Source organism: Dryas octopetala, chromosome 9, assembly GCF_963921425.1.
Source record: "Dryas octopetala chromosome 9, drDryOcto1.1, whole genome shotgun sequence".
NCBI lineage: Eukaryota > Viridiplantae > Streptophyta > Magnoliopsida > Rosales > Rosaceae > Dryas > Dryas octopetala.
This window is the reverse complement of record NC_141374.1, coordinates 6,105,168-6,127,194: the sequence shown is the minus strand read 5'-3', so window position 1 is coordinate 6,127,194 and position 22,027 is coordinate 6,105,168. Positions and strand designations below refer to the sequence as shown.

Here is a 22,027-nt window from a genome sequence, read left to right as displayed (position 1 = left end):
ATTCACTTTAAAGTACTTTCTAGTTTCTAGATAGAAATCCGTTGATTTTGACAGCCTATAATAGTCACTCCTAAAGATCAATTGGATTCTTGGCTAGCTTTTTATCAGACAATTGCAGAGATGCAATCCAAGGGTCACTTTTCGAGTAAAAACAAGAACTATTTTTCAAGAATCTCAACTGTCAAAAATAACAATGAAATTCAGTAATGCTACACTTACCACATTTTTATACCACAATTTCATACCATCTTACATGGCATTCATACATTGGATACTACAAATTAAAAAATAAAACTTAAAAAAGAAAAAGGAAATACATATCCAGTAAAATAATGACACATCAGATGGGATACAAATGTGGGAAAAAAAATGTGGGACAACTAGCATTATTGAATGAAATTTAGGTTATAAACTGAACACTTCTACCATCCTAAAAAATAACAGGGAATGGCAGATTATAGAGGGAAGATAAGTGGTGGAATTATACTATGTGACTTGGATTATTCATCTGAATCTGATGCTAAAGTAGACCTAACAATGCGACGGTACTTTACAGGGCTATCCCACCAAGTTGGGGTATTGATTATGGCATTTTCCAACCAGAACTTATCATACACCTTCTTCTCAGTCAGCTTTTTGTAGAACCTTCCCCATTTGTACATGGCACGCTTCAGACGAACACTCTCAGACCCTGAAAAGAGAAACTTGATGTAGTCCTTTGCTAGGCGAGTCCACTCCTCACCACTGATGATGTAAACATACTGCATCAACAACATTCAGTTTAAAATGTTAATATATGTTGGCTAGGGGAATAATAAACATCCATGTTCTCTAATAACCATCTTACTGCCTGATCGACAAAAAGTAAAGAGACGATACTGCACCTCCTGCAAGAGAGTGTGGGATTATTACCAGAAAAATAAATCCAATGGTTGCTAGAATCACTTGCAGTGTTTCATCCATGATTCCAGCAAGGCCTTCATCCTCTGATCCACCAGAGCCATCTGCACCACCACCACCACTGCTGCCGCCGCCGCCACCAAGTTTACCACCACTGCCTCCATCATCATAGAATTCCTTCTTTTCAATCTGCTGACGTAATAATTCCTCTACTGATGGTTCCTTCTTCAGATTACCCATTGCTTTCTCAAGAGCTTTCCAGGGGGAACCCTGGTTGCATTAAGAAGTGAAGTGAGAATATACACTAATGCTGTCATGCATTTGCATGCTCATAAAGACTCTTGCTGAAATTAATGAGCATACATCCCTCCCAACTCTTCCTATATTATAATTAAAGCCCATGTCTCCATATATCTCATAAACAAAATAATTCATCCCTCAATGCCCCTCACCAATTACTCTATATACTCGATATTGATTAGGAAAAAAAAAAAACAGCAATCATGTAATAAATATATCTTAAGCATGTAAAGCATCATCTAAAATGCCAGGAAGAAACATTGTAATGATGACAAGGAAAACATAAGAGGAAAATTCAGGACCTTTTTTCACCTCTCTTCCTTATGGTTAGTAGTATGAAAGCATAAAGTAAAAGGGTGAGAAAAAGATGGGTTAGGTTGTGAGGAGTGAGATGCACATAGTTTTTTTTGTTTTTTTTTTTTTCAGGGGATTCAATGCCATTGGTTCTTGGGCTACATATCATTCACAATGATTACAAGGTTGCACAAAAGTCTATTCTCAACAGATGAAAGGCCGCCATGAGTCATGGACAGATGAGTTTTGGCTCTCAAAATTTTAAAACAAACTGAAGGTTCTCAACCTGCGAAAACAACCAGTAGTTTGATCTTGTGGCTGAAAAATTCCATTTTTCTCCTATGATGCATGTGGTTTCTTTGTAATTTATCCTCACTTTCAGAGAATAATTATGATTTAATTAGTCTGTATGCTATGCTGAATCATTTAATGTGATTTACTAGAAGACTCAAGTATTGGCGTAGAAATGATAGGGAATGATCAGTTTGTCATTACCTAAGTAATCATGTATTCACATGACCATTTCTGTTAAAAAAATAAAATAAAAGAAGTAAATAATTTATTTTCGTATGAGAATAAAAAATTACTAATATAAACAGAAGTTTCCATTTAGACCCTAAATAGATGAATGGTAAATTAGGGGAGCATGGGTGAAATTTACTCTTTAAGTTAATGAAAGCAGTCATGCGAATGATGCTACATGCAAATACATTATATGCTATAATTAAGAGGAGTTGGGAAGGATGTTTAAGAGGGAAGAATGTTTAAGAGTAAGGCAACACCTGATGAGAGGATAAAAAAAACACCTATCAAATTAAGATCTATAAGCCTGCATCTTGCACAGGACCACTGATAAATGGACGTTGAATGAGGCATATGACAGGACTCCAAATAGAACAAACCATAGGTTGAATCAAAGAAAGGCACCAGAATCTTAGTAAAAGAAAAAAAAATTAGGTGGGGCATATCAGATGGCCAGGGCCATTCAAATCAACATTAATGAGAAAAGGCAGAACATTGAAGAGAGTTGCTCACATGAATTTCCTGTACATTTATAGGAACATAGTTCAAGCATATATAATTCATGTATGCTGATGAAACCCATAGAGGGACTTAGAGGAAGGTCTCTCACCTCTTACCTCATTATCACTTTCATTCTTTCCCTTGCCACCCAACAAGCAGACAGGGGCACATTGGATGTACTTAGATACAGTCCTGCATTGCTGGCTCTTCAATACGGGCATGCATTCTTTCCAAATTGATGCATTATAGGTTGATTTCAAAGAAGTTCTAAGGATATGTTTAGCTTGGATTGGTAGAACATATGGCTTAGAAGAGAGGCGGCGAGATTGAGATACGTTTCTGACATAGATGACAGGTTGGCTGGATGTAATCTGAAGGGTGCTCATCCTCAGGTGCCTTGAAATCTCACATGAAGCTCCAAAATCCTAAATTACCATTTTCCAGGTGTCATTGAACAATTACACAGATAAAACTATTAACATTTGACATGTGATATACGAAAACCTTCACTTGTACACCTACGAACGTGCGCACCTGAATCTGCTTGTATATATATATATTTCCGAACTATATACTCAATTTCACCAGTTCCAAAGTTTTTAGAATAAAACTAAACAATGAATAAGTTGAGTTACAAGTAGAGAAAAATAAAGCAAAAATATCATTTATAGTCTTGGACAGAAAAAATGAACATGCTTGAATCTCTGCCCAGAATATGCAACTATGTAGTTACCAATATTCTCTTCCATACTTAAGTTTACAATGTTGGAGATTCAAATATTAAAAAGATAAATCATGGGAATCAAATTATTCAAAAAAGAAAAACAGACAACATATTAACAGGAATGGAGCCAGAATTCCTTGCTGGGGTGGGCGTCTATACCTCAAAAACAAGCATACTTTCTGTTTTTTAAAGACAAAGTTCTGCTGAAATTTCAGCAGAATCTCACCCGTTAGTTTGACATTTCCCAAATTTACCAAACCTGTTGAAACTTCTATTACTCATTTTCATATCCCCAACATCAGTAGGACCTCCTGCCCCTCCAAATAGTCAAATACATCCACCACCACCACAAACACTTCTATTACTCATTTTACAATTTCATGATAGTAAATTTTCCAATCACAACCAACCAAAACAGAATAAAAGAATTCCCACTGTGCAACCAAAAGTGCCCTAAGTTAGCAAACGTTGGAAACTTTATTTTATATTTTCATTTCTATTTTTCAAAATAAACCTTTCATTTATCTCATTAACTAAAGTTTGTCTGCACAATGAATTAATTCAAAATTTATAAGCCGTTATTACTATTTCTTTTAGGCTTAATTATTGATTTACTACCTAAAATTGTAACTCATTCCCACTTTACCACCTGAAAGTTTTTTTGTCTCAGATTACCACCTGTAACTTACATCCGTGTCCCATTTTACCTTGTTCCGTCAACAATTCCGTTAATGCTGACGTGGCGCGCTGGATGTGCGCCACGTGTCACATCTTTTTTGTATTTTTTGATTTTTTTGATTTTTCTATTTTTATAAACTTTAAAAATTAATTAAAAATAGCTCCGAACTTAGAAAAATACACGGAAAATTCCTACCGACTTGTCTTAACTAGTAATAATTTACTATGGGGTCAAAATGCCAATTTTTCCTCTAAAAATTTCCAAAAAATTTGGAAAGTCCAAATTTATTTCTAGAAAATTAAAATACTCTAGACTCTTTGAAAATTCATAGAATAATCTCCCGAACTCCAAAAAATATGAAGTCTGCACCGTTAGTCTTCTAAAAACTAACAATACCTTTACACTTGCTACCCAAAAGACCTCTCGGTCTTAGAGAAAAATAAAATTCTCTATAAAATAAATTCTAGAAAAATTCTAAAATTTCTGTAAAGTCTCGAAATAATTCTTTAAAATAAGCTTTTGTTAATTTTTCAAAATATTTTTGAGAATTTGTCCAAGAGTTTACGAAAATTCTAGAATTTTTTCTAGAATTTATTTAATAGAGGAAAATTTATTTTAATTTTTTAGAAATAAATTTGGACTTTCTAATTTTTTTGAAAATTTTTAGAGGGCAAATTGGTAATTTAACCTTATAGTAAATTAGTGCTAGTCAAGACGAGTCCGTAGGAATTTTTTTTGTATTTTTCTGAGTTCGGAGCTATTTTTAATTAATTTTCAAAGTTTATAAAAATAAAAAAATGCGAAAAAATAAAAAAAAGATGTGACACGTGGCGCACATCTAGCGCGCCACGTCAGCATTAACGGCCAGATCGTCAGCATTAACGGAATTGTTGATGGAATAAGGTAAAATGGGACACGGATGTAAGTTACAGGTGGTAATCTGGAACAAAAAAACTTTCAGGTGGTAAAGTGGGAATGAGTTACAGTTTTGGGTGGTAAATTGATAATTAAGCCTTTCTTTTATATACTAACTAAAAATACAACAAAATTAAGATAATTATAGTCTTATTAGAGAGCGGGGGAATAAAAACCACTGTATGATGCATTGTCCATTGCAATTCTGTAAATTATGTGGAAAAAATTTTGCCTAACATCACAAGTTACAGAACCAGATAATTAATTATTGCCCATTAAAAAAATTCTATAATAACTAGTAAAAAGTGCAAGAAAACCAGATTATTGACCACTCCATTGCCTGTTACTATTAACAAAACCAGATAAGATAGGCAATAAGCTTATAGCTGGAAAAACAAAAACAAAAACAAAAAACCGAGACTCACATGTGAAAGAAGAAAGAAGAAGTACCTTTCGGCCGTTTGAGAGCAATCCGAGCAGAAGAGAAGGCTCGAAGATTGGGGTTTCGGGAACTGGGAATTGTGGGAGTGTGGAGGGAGGCTCGGGTGAACAACTCAACGAGGATGGAAGGATTTAAGAGGACCTTGAAGGGTCTGGTCTGGTGGGCTCTTCAGGAACAAAAAGGCTGGAGGGCATTAGGGCTTAGGATAATGGGTTGAAGCCCAATAGCCCACCCAAAATCCATCACTTAAAAAACAATGCATGCCTATGTGGAAAAGGGTAATTCCATGAAAATAAATTGTTTCTCTACGTAGGGTGTAAAGGAGACGAGCCCAGCCAAGCCAAATATCATCGTGCTCAAGCTTGGCTTGTTTTAAATTTTTCGAGCTTGAGATTAACTTAACTTGTTTCTTATACGTGCCAAGCTCGAACGAGCAAAAAAAAAAATCGAACTCGATATGAACTCGAGCTGTATTGAACTTATTTACATAATTTTATTTAAAATATTTTATTAGCTACCATTTAAAAAAAAAGATTAATTTCTATTGAACATTTTCTTCTTAAAAGCATTATAATATGTTAATTTAACTTAGAGTTAATATATATTTTTAATTAAATTAGATAGACAACAAAGACTTCTTTAAAACACCATATAGATGAATATGGTTTCCCTGAAATATAACTATACCAAATAATTTCATCTAAACATTCATAACTTATAACACTTACAAAAATTCTCATTAAAAAAGATATGTAAGATAGTAGAAGTCTTATAATCAAACAATACAAAAACAAAGTAGGAAATAAAAATAGTAAGTTCTCATATAAGCTATGGAAAATGAAGTATAAAACATATGAACTAGAAAATATGAGCTTTTCAAGCCGAACATACTAAAGCTCAAGCTTGGCTTGTTTCTTAAACGAGCGAGCCTCTGTTTAGTTTGTTTTTTTATGAGCTGAGCTTAAACGAACCAAGCTCGAGCCGAACTCCATACAAACTCGAGCTATATCAAGCCGATTTACAGCCCTACTATATGGTAGATAGACATCTTGGTTACAAAGTTCATTTTGACTTGAAAACAAAATAAAGTAATAAAGGCTAGACACACAAAGGGTATCCAAGCCGCTCATTTTGCATAGTGTGTTGCATATCCTAGACTAGATGCACAAGATAACATCGTTTTGACGTTGAAAGTCCGCGTAACAAACTCGGACCCGCACCTCGTCATTTGGATCTACCTGGTTCCCTCGCCTATTAACCCCCCCCCCACCCCCCCGACGCCCCCGCCCCCCATTTGTCTATGTAGGAACAAGCACCCATTAAGGAAAAGTGCCATAGTTATAATTTTTTGAGCAAATTACAATTTACACTCCCTAGGTTTGGAGTGTTTCACAATTTACACCATATAATTTTAATTTTTTTAATTTAGTACATAACGTTTTGATTTACTTATAATTGACTATTATCATATTTCTGATCGTCTAATTATACGTTAATTGATGACTTGGCAATTATGGATCCCATATTTTTGCCAAGCTGTAAGGCCGAATGACCTCTCTGCATATGCATTTTTAGTACATCAAGTTTGATATAGATTTTGGGAGGTCATTCAAAAACCATAAATTCATATCAGACAGCTAAAACACTTTTATGAGCAGTCCAGGAGGTCGTTCGATTTTACAAGTCAACAAAAATATGTGACCCGCAACTGCCATGTCATCAATTAACATCTGATTGGACAATTAGACAGACGACAGTAGTTAATTCTAAATAAATTTAAATGTTAGGTACTAAATTAAAAAAAATTGAGACATTGGGATGCAAATTATAAAACACCCAAAATTAACTGAAAGGAGTGTAAGTTGGTATTTGCTCTAATTCTCTTTTTCCCATCTCTGATTGGAGAATCGTTTTCACCCACCATATCGTATCAAAGTTCGTTGGAATTGGGAAGGCCAACCTCGGGAAGAGGGCAGTATGGGATACTGAATAGGCTAGGCCAAGGCAATTTGATGGTACAATTTAACTAATGCAAATATATATGGACTAGCAAATTCACACATAGAGAAGCTTTACATGGTGACTTCGGCCTGAAAGTTAGGCCCTATTGTTCTCCTCTTCACCCCGTCATAGCCATCTCTTATTATCTTGCCAGTCCTTGTATTTGTATTTGTGACTGGAACCCAACCTCACCATCTCTGTTCTTACTATGCAGTGTCCACAAAGATAGACTCAGTTGCACAACTCATATAAACATTTTGTTCAAAATCTCACATGAAACAGAGTGGGATCGATGTTCTAAGTGCACAAATATATCTGAATAAAATTGGAGATTTATTTATTATTATTATTATTATTTCTTTTGCTTTTCAGGTTTGGAAGATGAGGGACCTGAAGATGGAAATGAACAAGCCACCTGCAGGTGGGAGTGGGAACTGATAAATGGTGGAGGAGGATCAAAGCTTATTGGCTTCCAAATCATTCAATTCCAAATGTCATTGGAAAAAACTGCAACTTAAAACAGTAGGAACCCCCTTTAAATTAGATGGCTAATTTTGACTAAATTATAACTCCTCCTTGGCAGACTTGAACCTCTCTAAATGAGGTTCCAGCTCAATTTTCAGCATTCTATTGGGCAAAAAGGATTATGAAGACAACATGCCTCACTAGGAGTAGGTTTGGAATTTGGTGCAAGGGAAGGAGAGGAGGGAAAACGAATTTTCTTTTTTCTTTCTTTAAATATGTGAACAAGGGTAAAAAAATAAAAAATAAAAAAAAAATAAAAAAAAATCAGAAGGTACATAGAGCAAGTTCTTAATTCCTACCAGAATCAGAAAATAAACAAAAATATAGAGTTGGGAGTGAACCCCCTCCCCCCCCAACCCACGACAAAACTAATAGATGGATCGAATTCTATAAATATCTCTCTATAAAAACTACAAAATCAATTGAACACAACCAAAATACATCATTCAGAATCAGAATCTGGATCGGTATCCACAATATCCGGAAATGGGTCCATATCTGAATCATCATCCATTTCAGATGCAAATCCTTTGCTCTTCTCAGGATTTGAAGTTGTAGCAGATTTGTCTCTGCCAAGAAACTCATTGCCTTTAGCCACCAGAACATCCTGGCTGGAAACCATACTGCTGCCTACTTGATCTGATGGACCACTTCCCAAAGCAACCTTCCCAAGCACTTCTTTAGTAGCAGTAGTTGCAGCAACTGAGACAACATTTGGAGACAAGGAATCCTGAAATTGCACTATGGATTCTAGAAATTGGTGGGATTCAACCATATTTTCAGCCCCATTGCCTCTCATCTCGACATCCTCAGTGGTTGCTGCAAGCTCCTGTTCACTTCCCGCTAGAGTTTCTTTACTAAAGGAACCATCTACACATAGCCCTTTATCCCAATGAACTGTAGTTTTGGATGGCTCTCCAGTCAGCATAGTCTTGCCTAGGTCACTAACTGGTGCTTCCATTTCTTTACTATTTGCAAGCCAGCTATCATACAGGTCATCACGATCCGAATCAGGAGCATCATGCACCATTCCCTGTATGTCACTTGAAAATGGGGTTCTGTGCTTTAGACTTCCGGAGTACATATTTTCTTGCAAATTATGAACTCTATCAGACATGCAAGTTGCATTGGAGAAATCTTCCAGTGGGAGGGCCCTGGGATGTATAAGCACCTCTAAGGCTAAAAGAGCATGAGCACAAAATTCAGCAAGTTTGGTTCTAGTTTCTTGCTTGCCTGCACAAACCACTTTCATGTTATTACAACAAATGGGAAAATACAGTACAAGAAAAAAAAAAGTTGTGATAGAAAAATTGAATTAAAGAAAATTAATTGTATTACATGATGAGCTTTTTGGATCTACATTCATGCAGGTAAGGTAGCCATTTCCAAAGAAAAGGGGCGGAGCAAACATGCATGACAAACAGCATAGCTTTTAATAAATTGGTGAATATGTCATTTATAAGTTATAACCCTTTCACCTTCCCTAGAATGATTCTGATTAAAGTATTATGATTTAAGATAGATATTTGTACTTCATAGACATGTCTTTCTTTTGCAGAATGATGTCTTATGCTTGTCTTTGAATTTTAATTTGTAGATTTAGACAAGGGTCGTAGTCTCTTACTGCTTTGTAGTTTTCCACTTGGGATTAATTAAGTGTTATTAAAGAGGTGTAAATCCTTCCTGCAGATTAGCAGTTAGGTTGTAATAACGGGGAAGAGTCCACCACCATCAGTTTAAGTTCTCTCCGGAGGTATTTACCCTCTTTTTTCTCTCTCCCCCTATATTTGTCTTTGAATTTGATATTGTTTGGTGAATCCTGCCACTTCAGAAAATACTTGTATTTTTCCATAAATGCTTATTTGTTGGTGCTGATAGTTCCACAAGATGATCAAGATGAAAAAAAGAAAGATTCTACATATTCCTGAAGGAATTACCTCTACGAAAAAGATCAAGACCCTGGGCTAAATAAGGGGGCCGGACACGAGATGAAGAAAGGAAAGAAGCCAAAAGTGCACGTAGTGCTGCAAGCTGCATATCGCCCCATATATCAGTAGGTTCATTCGGCTGGTAAATGTTTCTATTCTCACCCGCCCATCCCCCTTTCAAAGAATTTGTAGCTATGTTTAGCAGAAGAAGATCAACATCTGATCGCCATCCTTCAGATTTCAATGCACCACCCTGTTCGAAAACAATAGAACATTTTATCACTCATTAGTAGTCCCCTTTGAAGTCAGAAAAAATGATCCAAAAGTAGATCGGGAACACATGAACTGTGCCCCTGTTCTATTAGGGCGGAGAAAAGGACAAAATTTGGCCACTTACAATAAATTTTCTAGCTAAAGAAAATAGAAGTACCCAATAAAATCAACATGCTGGATGATTAATAAGTTGCAAACAGTTGGATATGAGGACTCATTTTTGACAATTTTCAGGTACATTTTCACCCTCTAAAGCAACAAAACAATATTTATGAACTAAAGCCATAATGATTATAGTATAGACCTACAATTCCCTACCCTCCTTAATGGTACTTTTCCAACTAAAGAAATTATAGAAATTCTTGAGTTAGAAATATATCAGCTATAGAAAACAATTGGAGAGAACTATTCACATGGAAAATGAGAGAGCAAATAACAACTACCCCATATGAAATAGATGAGAAGGGAGAGGGAAGAGAGAGGACAGAGAGAGAGAGAGAGAGATTATAACCAAAAACGAAAATCAGAACTGCAGAGCTCTTCAATATTGAGAAACTTGTTCATGGACACAAATGAAATCAAGTTAACAAAGTAGTTCTACTATCATGATTTTAATAATAATATTTTCTATTTGAATAGAATGTTAAACCATTATTTTTTCCTCTAGTGACTTTTATGTTAAACCATCAGATAAGATTCTTACTTATATCCACCAAATGCTAGTGAAAAAAGTTGCAGAATTTGATGTTAAGAAGTTCAAGTAATTGAAGGGGTTCAAGAAAGTATTATGCAGATTGTTTATGAGAAGATTCAAGTTAAAAAAAATAATAAAAAATTTATGCATGATTTAGTTGGTTGCAAATAATTTATTTATGAACCAGATAAAGAAATATTTCTTGAAGATCACAGCCTGTACAGATCAGGTTTTTCACAAATGAAATATTGTCTTTAAACAAAGTATTGGTTGTTCTCATAGTATATCAGGCTTTTTGCAGAATTTCCTTCAGAAATCTAGGCTCCAACAAATCTAGGCTCCAACAGCAATTTGAGTATCACCAGTCTTCTACTTACTGTGTAAGAGGGACTTTACTATTTTATATTTACATTAATTATTAAAAACCTGATCCAAGACCATGAGAGTAAACATAAATTGCATGCACAAAGTTGCATTGACCCAACATTCTCTACAAAGACACGTGGAGTAAACATACCACAGTGAGAAGAGCTTCTAATGCCTCAAGTGCAGCTATTTTCACGGCAACGGATGTATGGTTCTTGGGGGTTCCCACCTCCAAACTACTTGTGTTATGCCACTCGAGAGATCCAATCGAAGTTCCATGCTTCCTCTTTCGATGGTTAGGTTGTGGTGTTTGAAGCAATTCTTCAGCAGGGGTCTTTGAGTTTGCACTACAAGGTGCACCACCACTCTCACTGACAATGGGATTCAAATCAACAAAAGCACTGTTGGCAACTTCTTGTGCAAGGCATACTGCCATCCCTGATAAGGATATGGCTCCCAATTAATAAAACTAAAAAGTGACTTCCAGGAGAAAGACACTAAATGGTAATAGAAATAAAGGCTGGGAGAAAGCTCTATGCCAATTTCCAAAAAAATAGTTATCTTAAATATAAGAAAGCATGGATTGGAGTACCCGAAGACCATGGCATACCAGAAGTAAAGAACACAGTTGAAGGGTGACTGACTCAAATGATAAGCAAAATAATACATATAGACATATGCACCAGTTTATAGTCTAGAAGATACATCTGTTTTTAAATTTATCATAAGTTGAGACATTTTAAATTTATCATAAGTTGAGACATGGACAGAGTCCACAAACCTTTTGCTTCTCACTAAAACACATGAAACTCCAATACCTCTCTCTTTTTCTCTCACAAAGGTACATGAGAACTTGGCAATCTCTGTACTACATAAAATACATACAACTATCACACTGGGGTTATCTATTTTGTGCATGGTATCTCATAACAAAGAATTTTACTGGAGAATAGGAAGATAATTTATTTAGTACTATACTACGTAATTTTCCAACGTTTGACACACATTAAAAAAAAATACATACTTATATATATAGTTATTCCCTAATAAGATCCTTAAAAAAGAAACCTATTTCTCAGCCGTTTCATCAGATAAAGATGATTGATATTATGATATACACAGTGGTAAGATGCATTTTAACCATCCATAACTGATTCAGCAAATGAAGAACATGTCCTTATTTGAGGGCTGTAATAGAGAATAATTATATATAGAAGTGCTCACCTAAGGGAGTTACTTTGAGGGACAAGTGAGGGGCAATATATCCAGCCCGTGAATTTAACACAATTGTTAAAATTTATAAACATTGGAGTGAACGTAGCCCTTAGATACATTGTCCCTCACTTGTCCCTCAAATTAAGTCTCTTAGGTTAAAATTTCTGTAATTATATATTATAATGCATTCATGCAACTTTTATTCGAGTACAACCCTTGTTTTATAGCCCCTTGCTTGTACCCTGAGTTGTCTTTCTTGTAGATAGCAACTATTTTGTATCCTAAATTGGTTTTTTAGTAAACAGCAATATATGGTTTGACAATTTGACTCTTCAATTTCAAATTTCAGGAAAGCAAGGTATCTGCTAGGAGATAGCTCCAGTCCAGAAATATGAGCAGACAAGGAAAGTTATTAGACATGTGTCGCACAAGATAGCCAAGATCTATATGAAGAGGTAATGCCTCACACAAGAAGACCACATCTGGTTTATTTCTAGTTTTTCTCAAATGAATCACTTTGTTTTGTAATAAGGCTGTGTAGATTAATTAGTTCCTTTATAGAAGGATTAGGATTTCTGGTCTGGTCAACATATCTTGATCCATCCTTGTCTTTGCAATATGGAGCTATTATCTAACAGGGAGGTTTTTATTCAGCAGGACTAAAATAAGATTGAACATATATTTTCTGAATTTACTGCATACCGACACCCATGGATATCAGAAAAATCCTTGTAATTGAGTAGACCTTTATTCTCAACTCTGGCAATGCACAACTCTTTAAAAACACAGAAAGCAGGCGCACTATATACGCAGCATGTGGTAAAAGTTGACTGCAAGGAAATTAATAAGATGATCAGAAAGTTAGCATACTAAGAAGTCAAGAAATGGAAACGAAATAGAGAATGGAAACATGTCTAAAGCATATACAAGGTGCAAGAATTAGATCCTATAAAGGAAATCTCTAGCATTAAGGACTAGGCTTGTTAAACTCATATCCAAGGGGAGACTCATATCAAGCATCCTTAAATATCACAAGTTCAAGAAGTAAGCAACACCTATTAACCAAGCGTTCTCTTAAGCAACCTATTAACCAAAACCAAGTATTCTCTTAAGGAAGACATTATTTTGTTCTATGAAGAGATGTACCTTGACCAGGGAAAATAAAATAATGGCATTACTGAATGTGAGATTGATCTACAATTGATTATTTGTTTCTTTGGACTTTATCCAAATTTTTGGGATTCCCCATTTTGGTAATCTTTCTTCTTCTGTCCTTCTGCAAGTGCAATGCTCACATTGTCTGGCATTTTTGGGGCATGCTTTGACGTGAGAGAGGTGCTTAATGGCTTAAAGCGTGTAAGCTTGAAATACATTATCAGGCACATGCAAGATCAACTCAAGCTTTTGGGTCAATGAATTATCCAATTTCTTTCATTATTTCCTTGTTTTTTCGGTCAACTTGTCAAAAAATGAGTTCAAACTATCCACATTTCTACAATATCTGGACAAAAGTCACAAACAGCAGGTCCCTGTTCAGAAAATGTTCGGGAAACATTCAACTCCGTCGAGTAAAAACCCATAGAGACTCGTCTCGGAAATAACAAGAAAACAAATTATAAAAAATGTCAGAAAAGATTTGTGTTGAACAGGGGCATATGGTGTAAGGAGTTTTTCAATGCCCACTAAACAGCTTTGTAATGAAAGAATTATAGAAAACTTGGATGGACAGCATTATAACATTAAGATACATGAAATAGATAATAGAAGATAGATTACCTGCGCGCACCCTCTATGATTGCAGTGAGGAGTTCCAGACTATTCGAGTGCAAAAGTGGAAGTTCCGAACAAACAAACTCTTGCTGCATGGCAGTCATAAAGGGCAGCAGGGAGTGTGGCAAGGAGCCATCCACAGTCAGCACTCTCTCAATAAGGACTAATAATGAGCGAATAGGAGCAGTCACCTATTAGTCAAAACTCATTAGATCCCTGTAGAATATTACTTCATTTACATTGTTGATAATATACAGAAAAAGAGAATTGGAACCTATAAGAACTATAAAAAGTGCATTCACTATATATATATATATATATATATTTTATTTTTTTTTCTCTTTTTCATAGAAAGCATCAGAAGATAGCTAAAAAAAATTATAAAACACCACCTGGACAGGGTATGAACTTGTTAGCATTGTACAGCAGCAACCCATCAGCGCAGAGACACTGGACATTAGCAAACGCTCAGAACTCTTTTTTGCCTTCGCTGACATTTTTTCTGAAAATGTAGGTCCCCCTAAGGGAGGAGGAGGATCTTTTCCTGGGGGAACCAAATATGTAATAACTTCATGACGCTTATTTTCTGCAATACAAGTAAATAAGCATGTCAATTATTTACCTTAAGACCAGCACCACCAAAAAAAAAACATATATAATATCATATTGCAATGTACCTTCCTCAAAACCCTGGAAAACATCATTCAGGTGACCATTAATCAAGAATAAAATCTTCTGAATCATTAAGCACCAGCTATCCTCATCTCCTCTTGATTTTGGTAGCAATGCCAGGCAATGAGCAAGTTTCTGAAAGTTGAATACCAGAGAGAAGTTATTATTGTGCATGTCACAATTTGGTTGATTAGTAAGTTACTACTATGCCAGAGAGCTATATCAATCAAACAGGACTTTACCTTGAGCATATTAACACTGCATTTTCTCGAAAGAATTTTTAACGCAATAGCATCTTCGACCTGCATGAAACATATAGCAAGCCAGATATAATGTTTTTGTGAGAATGTCAATACCTAGTGTTGGGCCAAATAGCATGCAGTCCTACGTGGAGAATATAACGTTATTGATATGAGCATTATTTCCATTAAAATTAAAATTCTCTAGCATTTTTTCATGTAGAAGCTACAGTCAAAGCAGATCAAAAGTTGTTCACCTCCATGATTTCATTAATTAGACTCAACCAAAATAAACAAGGACACAGCAAGGAAAAATAAACTACGACCACAACAAAAACAGAAACAGAACCACCAAATCTTACAAACCAAACACAGGAGCACCAAAATCACAAAAGATCCATTCAATACAACACTTCACTCCAACCACGGAGGAAAACACTATGAGGGATCTAAAGTGCTTGGACAACAAAGCCCACAGCGAGGATAAGAATCTAGCCCTGTCCCAAGTTAAATCCACCTCCTCATTATCTTCAAAGAGACCCTTTAAGAAACTCAGATAAAGCTCAACAAATGGAATTATAAAGTTATGAACCATGTTGAAGTCTATCACAATAAAGTTTTCACACAATCCACCTATCAAATGTGGTTTGCATTTAAATATACTTTGGCTCCACTTTCCAGTTTGTAATCTATAAAAGTCATGATATATTACAAATGTATATAACTGTATGTTTACTACCATCCACATAAAACTATTTGGTGATATATATTTGTACTTCACCGTGTACAATACCAGTATGGAAGTCAGAAATTCTGAAATGAAAGGACAAGGAACTTACACTGTCATAATGACGATTGATGGAAAATGGAAATAAAGATATAATGGCGCATAACAATCGAACCGCTCCTTCCTGCATGTAACACAACAAGACCACATTATGCACAGATAACTAGCATCAATGGAAAGAAAATATATTATCCTCACTCAATTCTGCATTCTACTTAAGTAAAATACAATATATTCACAAGGCACTATCGTAGACCAGCTTATGTCTGGCCACATTCAACAAAGATAAATAGAATTGTGTGTGTTGGCAACCCCCACCCATTCTTTCTCTGTGTGTGTTCCCTAGTTTCTCTGTGTGTGTGCATTGGAAATAGTACAAATATTCATATTTGGAATTCAAGATGCTATACTCTACGTTTATCATGATATACTTAATTTTGAATGTAATGTGCCATATCCAAACTTTAACGGCTGTAAAAGACAGTCATTGTTTTCATCACGATATTTTCGCATTAATCTACACCACTGACTATACACAATATAACTATGATACACCAATGGCAATAGCCTATACACCGAGTAATGGCATGATTATCGCAGCCTTTTGCTTCCACTCCTGTATATTAACTAAGAAATAATAAAAAATTTGCAAAACATGACTAAGACCACTTACAAGAACATCGAATGCTCTATTTCATATTTAGATGTAAAATTCAATAAAACAATTTAAGTAAATTAGGAAAAGCCACAAAAAATTGTAAGTGTCACTCATAAACCGATATAAAAGTTCTATTTATTTTTGAGCCACATGGAGTGGCTTAAAACTAAAACTAAATTTTTTCATGACGCGGTATGCAACTCTCACAGAGTTACACTTTATTTTGTTATGATGCAGTATATAACTCTTGTAGAGTTACACTTCATAATTTCGTAGAATTACACTTTGTTGAATGATGTAGTATTGTTTTAAGGTTTAAGCATTTCGAGTTTAGGTTTTATGACTTCATATTTAGAGTTTTAGGGCTTTAGGGCTTTAGGCCTAAATTTTAAAGACTATACCATAAACCTTAAGCTCTCAAAAGAATTCAAAAATTAATTTAACTAAAACTTGGGCATGCTTGAGTTTGAATAGTATTGAATGCTCCATACTTGATTTTTCTTGAATTGTGGCTTAAAAATATATATTGTGACTTAAAAATAAATAGATTAGAAATTTGGGTTTATGACTAAAAAAAGTTGCATGTTGTGGCTTATTAATAAAGAACTCAAAAAAATTTTACCAGGAAAGGAATCCTTGACGGCTAAAGAAAAGTGTGTGGATTAATAATATTATTAGAAAAGAAGATTAAGCAACTTACCCAAACAACCTCCGAATGATCATCATCTAACAACTTCACAACTGGTTGAATGAGTTTCCCTGCATGGGCAGTTCCATCTTTTTTCACGGTTGGAAATCCACCCAACCTAAAAAACAAAACAAAATAGCTTCACAATTGAGGACCTAGCACTATCACTAACTTATATAGCCTTCAAGCACTATAGATAAACAATGAAGGTTACAACTTGTAGTATAGAATTGTGAATGTCTATCATGATTAACTAGTAACATGGTATAAAAAAACAAGATGATGGATGTGCTTCCAAATGAAAATTTTAGGTTACTCTTCACATTCTATCCAATATTTCGCTTTTCTTAACAGTTATATACAATTCAGAACATACATGCTGATTAGTTTTATTTGACATAAGTAATATCACCCTTTAATACAAATTGATAAGAGTTAAATTCCACCACAGCATCAAAAAGAAAAATTTACTGGCATATCTCTGTGTGTATGCGCAATGTGTATGTGCCTATGTGAGAGAGAGAGAGAGAGAGAGAGAGAGAGAGAGAGAGAGAGAGAGAGAGAGAGAGAGAGCTACTTCATTCAGACCTAAGAATCTGACTATAATAAAAAAAAATCATGCACTTCTAGTGTGCCTTGTTACACAGTTACATATTTGTGTCTGTGTGTGTAGAGAGCAGTTACACGCCATGATATACAACCTTGTGAGGAGATCTGATATTGAAGCACAAGAGGCAACCTTCACAAATTGAGAAGTTTCTGGAGACTGTTTGGAAAACAAAATACAGCATTAAAGTTAATTTCAAAGATCATTATAAACGAAAAGGGGGAAGGAAAGATAGTTTTTATATATTTTATAAAATCAATTTTATTTACAATCAACAAAACAGAAACAAAACCAGAAGTTCAAAGAAAAGAAAAAGCTGCAGAACAGCATCAAAACTATACAATTGCAGTATAAGGTATTCCAAAACTCCAAAAATGAAACACAACGAAGGGTCCACGTGATCCAAAATGTCAGGGTGCACAGAGAACCACATATTGAGCACAGAACCACGGTCACCATAACCATATCATCAATTTAAATGAACCAACATGTTCATTATAACCAGATTTATACAGATTCAGGTCAAAGGAGATACCATACAGATGATTGATAACAGTAGCAGAAAATAACTTTACCATGCCAGATTTTGACATCTATGTAACATTTTAAAGTCCCTGGACGAGTCATGTGAGGACCAATCATATCTAAAGCAAGGCTAGTAGATCTGAAAATACATTGAGATCATATTGCTCCACTGAGGATCAGAACCACCGTTGGCAAGGGCATTTTGGGTGTGATTTTTGAGAGTGTTGTATCTTATGCTTTTTTTACTAATTTAAGAAGCAATAGTTTTTCCATTTACAAACATGTATAACCATAACATAATGAACATTTGTTTGGGTACCTGAATATGTGATAGAAGCTTCTGGAACCAAACAGAGTAAGATGCCAAGAAACGACTGGAGCTGCATTCCTGACAAGTCAACCCAAGCAAACAAATTCCTGCCCAGCATTTATCTGGCTAAAACAGAAGTATACGATCAAATGAATTAGCATTCAAGGAAGATCAAGCAAACTCTTTGTAGAATACAAAAAGATAGTGTCTTTCTTTCCCTCGCCCTTACATGGTGTGAAACTGCTAATTATGCCTCCAGTGATACTAAATCTCCTATCTACAATCACCATTGAAATCTTACATGTGAAGACTAGACATTTAATTACGTCAATCCCACTTCTATAGAGTTCAGTAAAAAAACAATTTTCAGAAATGATATGTGATTGTGTGGTTCCTTTTTTAGCGTTTTCCTTCTTAAGTAAGCCATTTAAGTTCTCTCACAGCTCAAATATTTTATTTAAAATAATGTACTGATCTATCATATCTAATTAACTTTTCCATATTAACCTCCTCAAAGAGACCCTTCAATTCAGTAGACCCAATTCTCTCACACAGAACCCAATTTTTCCCTTAATTTGCTTTGTATATGTCTGTGTACACACAGTATTTGTTAGTGTGTCTACGAACTTGGGTCATGTTCAATCCACTTGAGCTTGGCTTTCAAAAAGAAAATATTAACTAAAAAATAATAATAATAATTTTCATTTCCTTGGTTTTTCAGATTTTCCTATAGTGCTAAACCCACGTTTCAATTAGCTCAAGAAACCAAAATTTTGAAAAAAAAAAAAAACATGTAACTTCAAATAAATGCAATTTTCCTAGAATTAATTGGTACATACCATATCATTGGAAAGGAGCAGCAACAAGCGGTCGACCCAGGAATCAACAGCGGATCTCCAATTATTGATTAGCTTTTGGTCAGTCGGATCTTGTACAGACTCGTAGAGGAGTTTGTGGGTTTTGATCATGTACAGTATCCTCGACAGCTCCAAGGAGCCCCCAAACGGGTGCTTATCGTCGGGGACATGGTCTCTGATGAGTGTTTGCAGCAGCCGAGGCCTCAGAGCGGCATCGTACATGTTCTTGATATGGTCGAAGGCCGACATTGGATCCCAAGCTTAAGCTCTGGAATAAAACAGACAGAGAACTGAGGGAGTTGATGTTTATAGATTTTTTTTTATTTGGTAAGTAGGGTTTATAGATTTGTTTTTTTTTTTTTTGGTAAAGTAGGCCTTAAAGATTGATTGTTAAACCCTGAAAAAAGCTGTATCATGATTTTTCTTTTTCTTATGGAAGCTATAATGGGATTTTATTTTATTTTTTTTCCATTCAATATTCATTCAAGTAAAAAAAACCACAACAGTACATCACTCAAAAAAAAAAAACACAACTAATCAAAGATCACATGATTCTAGTGATACATCACGTTTAACATCACTATTGTAGTTAACAATCGTTTAGATTTTAGCCAAACACAAATAACCAAAGATCACGTGATTCTAGTAACACATCACGTTTAACATCACTATTGTAATTTAAAAAATAATTAAGCTTTTAGCCTTTAACAAAAACTAAACAGGTAAACAAAACCACCTGCAATGTCCACCAAGGTTCTCAAACGCAAAAGCATAAGGTGAGGCGTTTCCGGTCACAAAATATAATTAAAAATTAATAATATGGTTAAAAGAGGGAGGCGCAATTGACACTCCCAAATGTCATCATATGCACACCTCTTTTATATTTTATTCTTTTTAGTTGATTTTATTAATTTAAATGCCTAATTTACCTCAAATAAGCTTTAATATTCTATTATTATTGCAAAAAAAAAAAAAAAAACAACAACAACAACAAAAGAAAAAAAATTCTTGATACAAGAGGAAAAAACAAGCACTGATTCTTCAACCCGTAAGATTTAGAACTCTAGATGGTTCACTCTTTCATCAACCCAACAACACTGCCATAGTTCAACACAAGCCCCTATGGCCAAATTGATTAAACTGAAAAATAAATATAACTGACTAAAATAATGCAACTATGTAGTACCCAATTTTCTCTTCCATACTTAAGTTTAACAATGTTGGAAATTCAAAAATCAAAAATATAAATCATGGGAATCAAATTATTCAAAAAAAAAGACAACATTTCCCAAATTTACAAAACCTGATGAAACTTCTATTACTCATTTTCATATCCCCAACTGCAGCAGGACCTCCTGCCCCTCCAAATACATCCACCACCACCACAAACACTTCTATTACTCACTTTACAACTTCATGATAGTTAATTGTTCAACCACAACCTACCAAAAAAGAATAAAAGAATGCCCACTGTGCAACCAAATGCGCCCTACGTTAGCAATGTAAAAATTTTATTTTACATTTTCATTTCTATTTTTCCAAAATAGCCTTTCATTTATCTTATTAACTAAATTTTGTCTGCACAAAGAATTAATTCAAACTTTATAACAGTTAAGCCTTTATTACTATTACTTTTATATAATAAAGATAAAAGTAAAGATAAAGATAATTATAGGCTTATTAGAGGAAAAATAAATAAATAAATAAACCACTGCATGATGCATTTCTGTAAAGTTTGTGGGGAAAAAAAAAAAACTAGTCTAACGTCACAAGTTACAGAACCAGATAATTTAGCATTACCCATTAACAATTTTGTTTATATAATTACCAGAAAAAGTGCTAGACAACCAGAAAAGATAGGCAATAAGCTTATAGCTGTAAAAACAAAAACAGAAGAAAATCCCGAACTCAAATGTTAAAGAGGAAGAGGAAGAAGAAGTACCTTTTGGCCGTTTGAGAGCAGTCAGAGCAAGATTGGGGTTTTGGGGGGAACTGGGAATTGTGGGAGTGTGGAGGGAGGCTCGGGTGAACAACTCAACAAGAATGAAAAGGTTTGAAGAGGAACTTGAAGGGTGTGATGGGCTCTGCCGGGATCACGTATGGGCTGCTGGAGAGTGGAATGTGTTAACAAAAATGCTGGAGGGCATTAGGGCTTAGGATGATGGGTTAAAGCCCAAAAGGCCACCCAAAATCCATCACTTCAGAAACAATGCATGCCTATGTGAAAAAAATGTAATTCTATGAAAATAAAATGTTCTCTAGGTGCCCACATTCCCTAGACTTTCATGCTCATTTTAAAATTGTTTTTTGTAAGCCTCTGAAAAATTTTCTAAATTATTTGGAGTCACTTAAATTTTTGGTGGTTTATTGAAATTGGAGTGAATTTTTTACGGTTCATTGAAACAATTTGACCTCCTATTTGATTGAATTCGATGTCTAGGGTTTGGCTACTCTGTGTAGTTTATGGTTTTTTTAATTTTTTTTTTCACTAAGGATATAATAGGTAGTTTGGGGGGAGAAGGGATAAGGTGGTTTGAATAGCTGCCCTCTTTGTTTTGATTTGTTGTTTGGTTGGTTGTGCATTGTTCCCTTTTTGCTCCCTCTAGATTCATATAATCATAGGTCTCATTCTCTA

The 22,027-nt window shown here is 34.9% G+C and overlaps 2 protein-coding genes across 3 annotated transcripts; both read right to left on the bottom strand.

Moving 5' to 3' along the window:
* Positions 1-338: 338 nt before the first annotated feature.
* Positions 339-5,418, bottom strand: LOC147273438 (nucleusenvelope protein). Its single transcript, XM_086257500.1, has 4 exons — positions 5,286-5,418; positions 2,634-2,942; positions 913-1,170; positions 339-761 (listed from the first exon to the last, which is right to left on the bottom strand). The coding sequence occupies exons 2-4, from the start codon at positions 2,901-2,903 to the stop codon at positions 501-503; spliced, it is 789 nt and encodes a 262-aa protein (XP_086113626.1). The 5' UTR covers positions 2,904-2,942; positions 5,286-5,418; the 3' UTR covers positions 339-500.
* Positions 5,419-8,092: 2,674 nt separating this feature from the next.
* LOC147273437 (proline-, glutamic acid/leucine-rich protein) lies at positions 8,093-21,460 on the bottom strand. 2 transcript variants are annotated; one of them, XM_086256845.1, is made up of 15 exons: positions 21,336-21,412; positions 20,129-20,187; positions 19,375-19,660; positions 18,545-18,661; positions 17,795-17,859; positions 17,106-17,211; positions 15,800-15,871; positions 14,964-15,023; positions 14,727-14,856; positions 14,442-14,635; positions 14,056-14,240; positions 12,982-13,109; positions 11,216-11,502; positions 9,741-9,984; positions 8,093-9,036 (listed from the first exon to the last, which is right to left on the bottom strand). In XM_086256845.1, the coding sequence occupies exons 3-15, from the start codon at positions 19,639-19,641 to the stop codon at positions 8,246-8,248; spliced, it is 2,646 nt and encodes an 881-aa protein (XP_086112971.1). In that variant the 5' UTR covers positions 19,642-19,660; positions 20,129-20,187; positions 21,336-21,412; the 3' UTR covers positions 8,093-8,245. The 2 variants fall into 2 exon arrangements, with proteins under 2 accessions (XP_086112971.1, XP_086112970.1); XM_086256844.1 differs by lacking the exon at positions 20,129-20,187 and having other exon boundaries at positions 21,335-21,460.
* Positions 21,461-22,027: the final 567 nt, after the last annotated feature.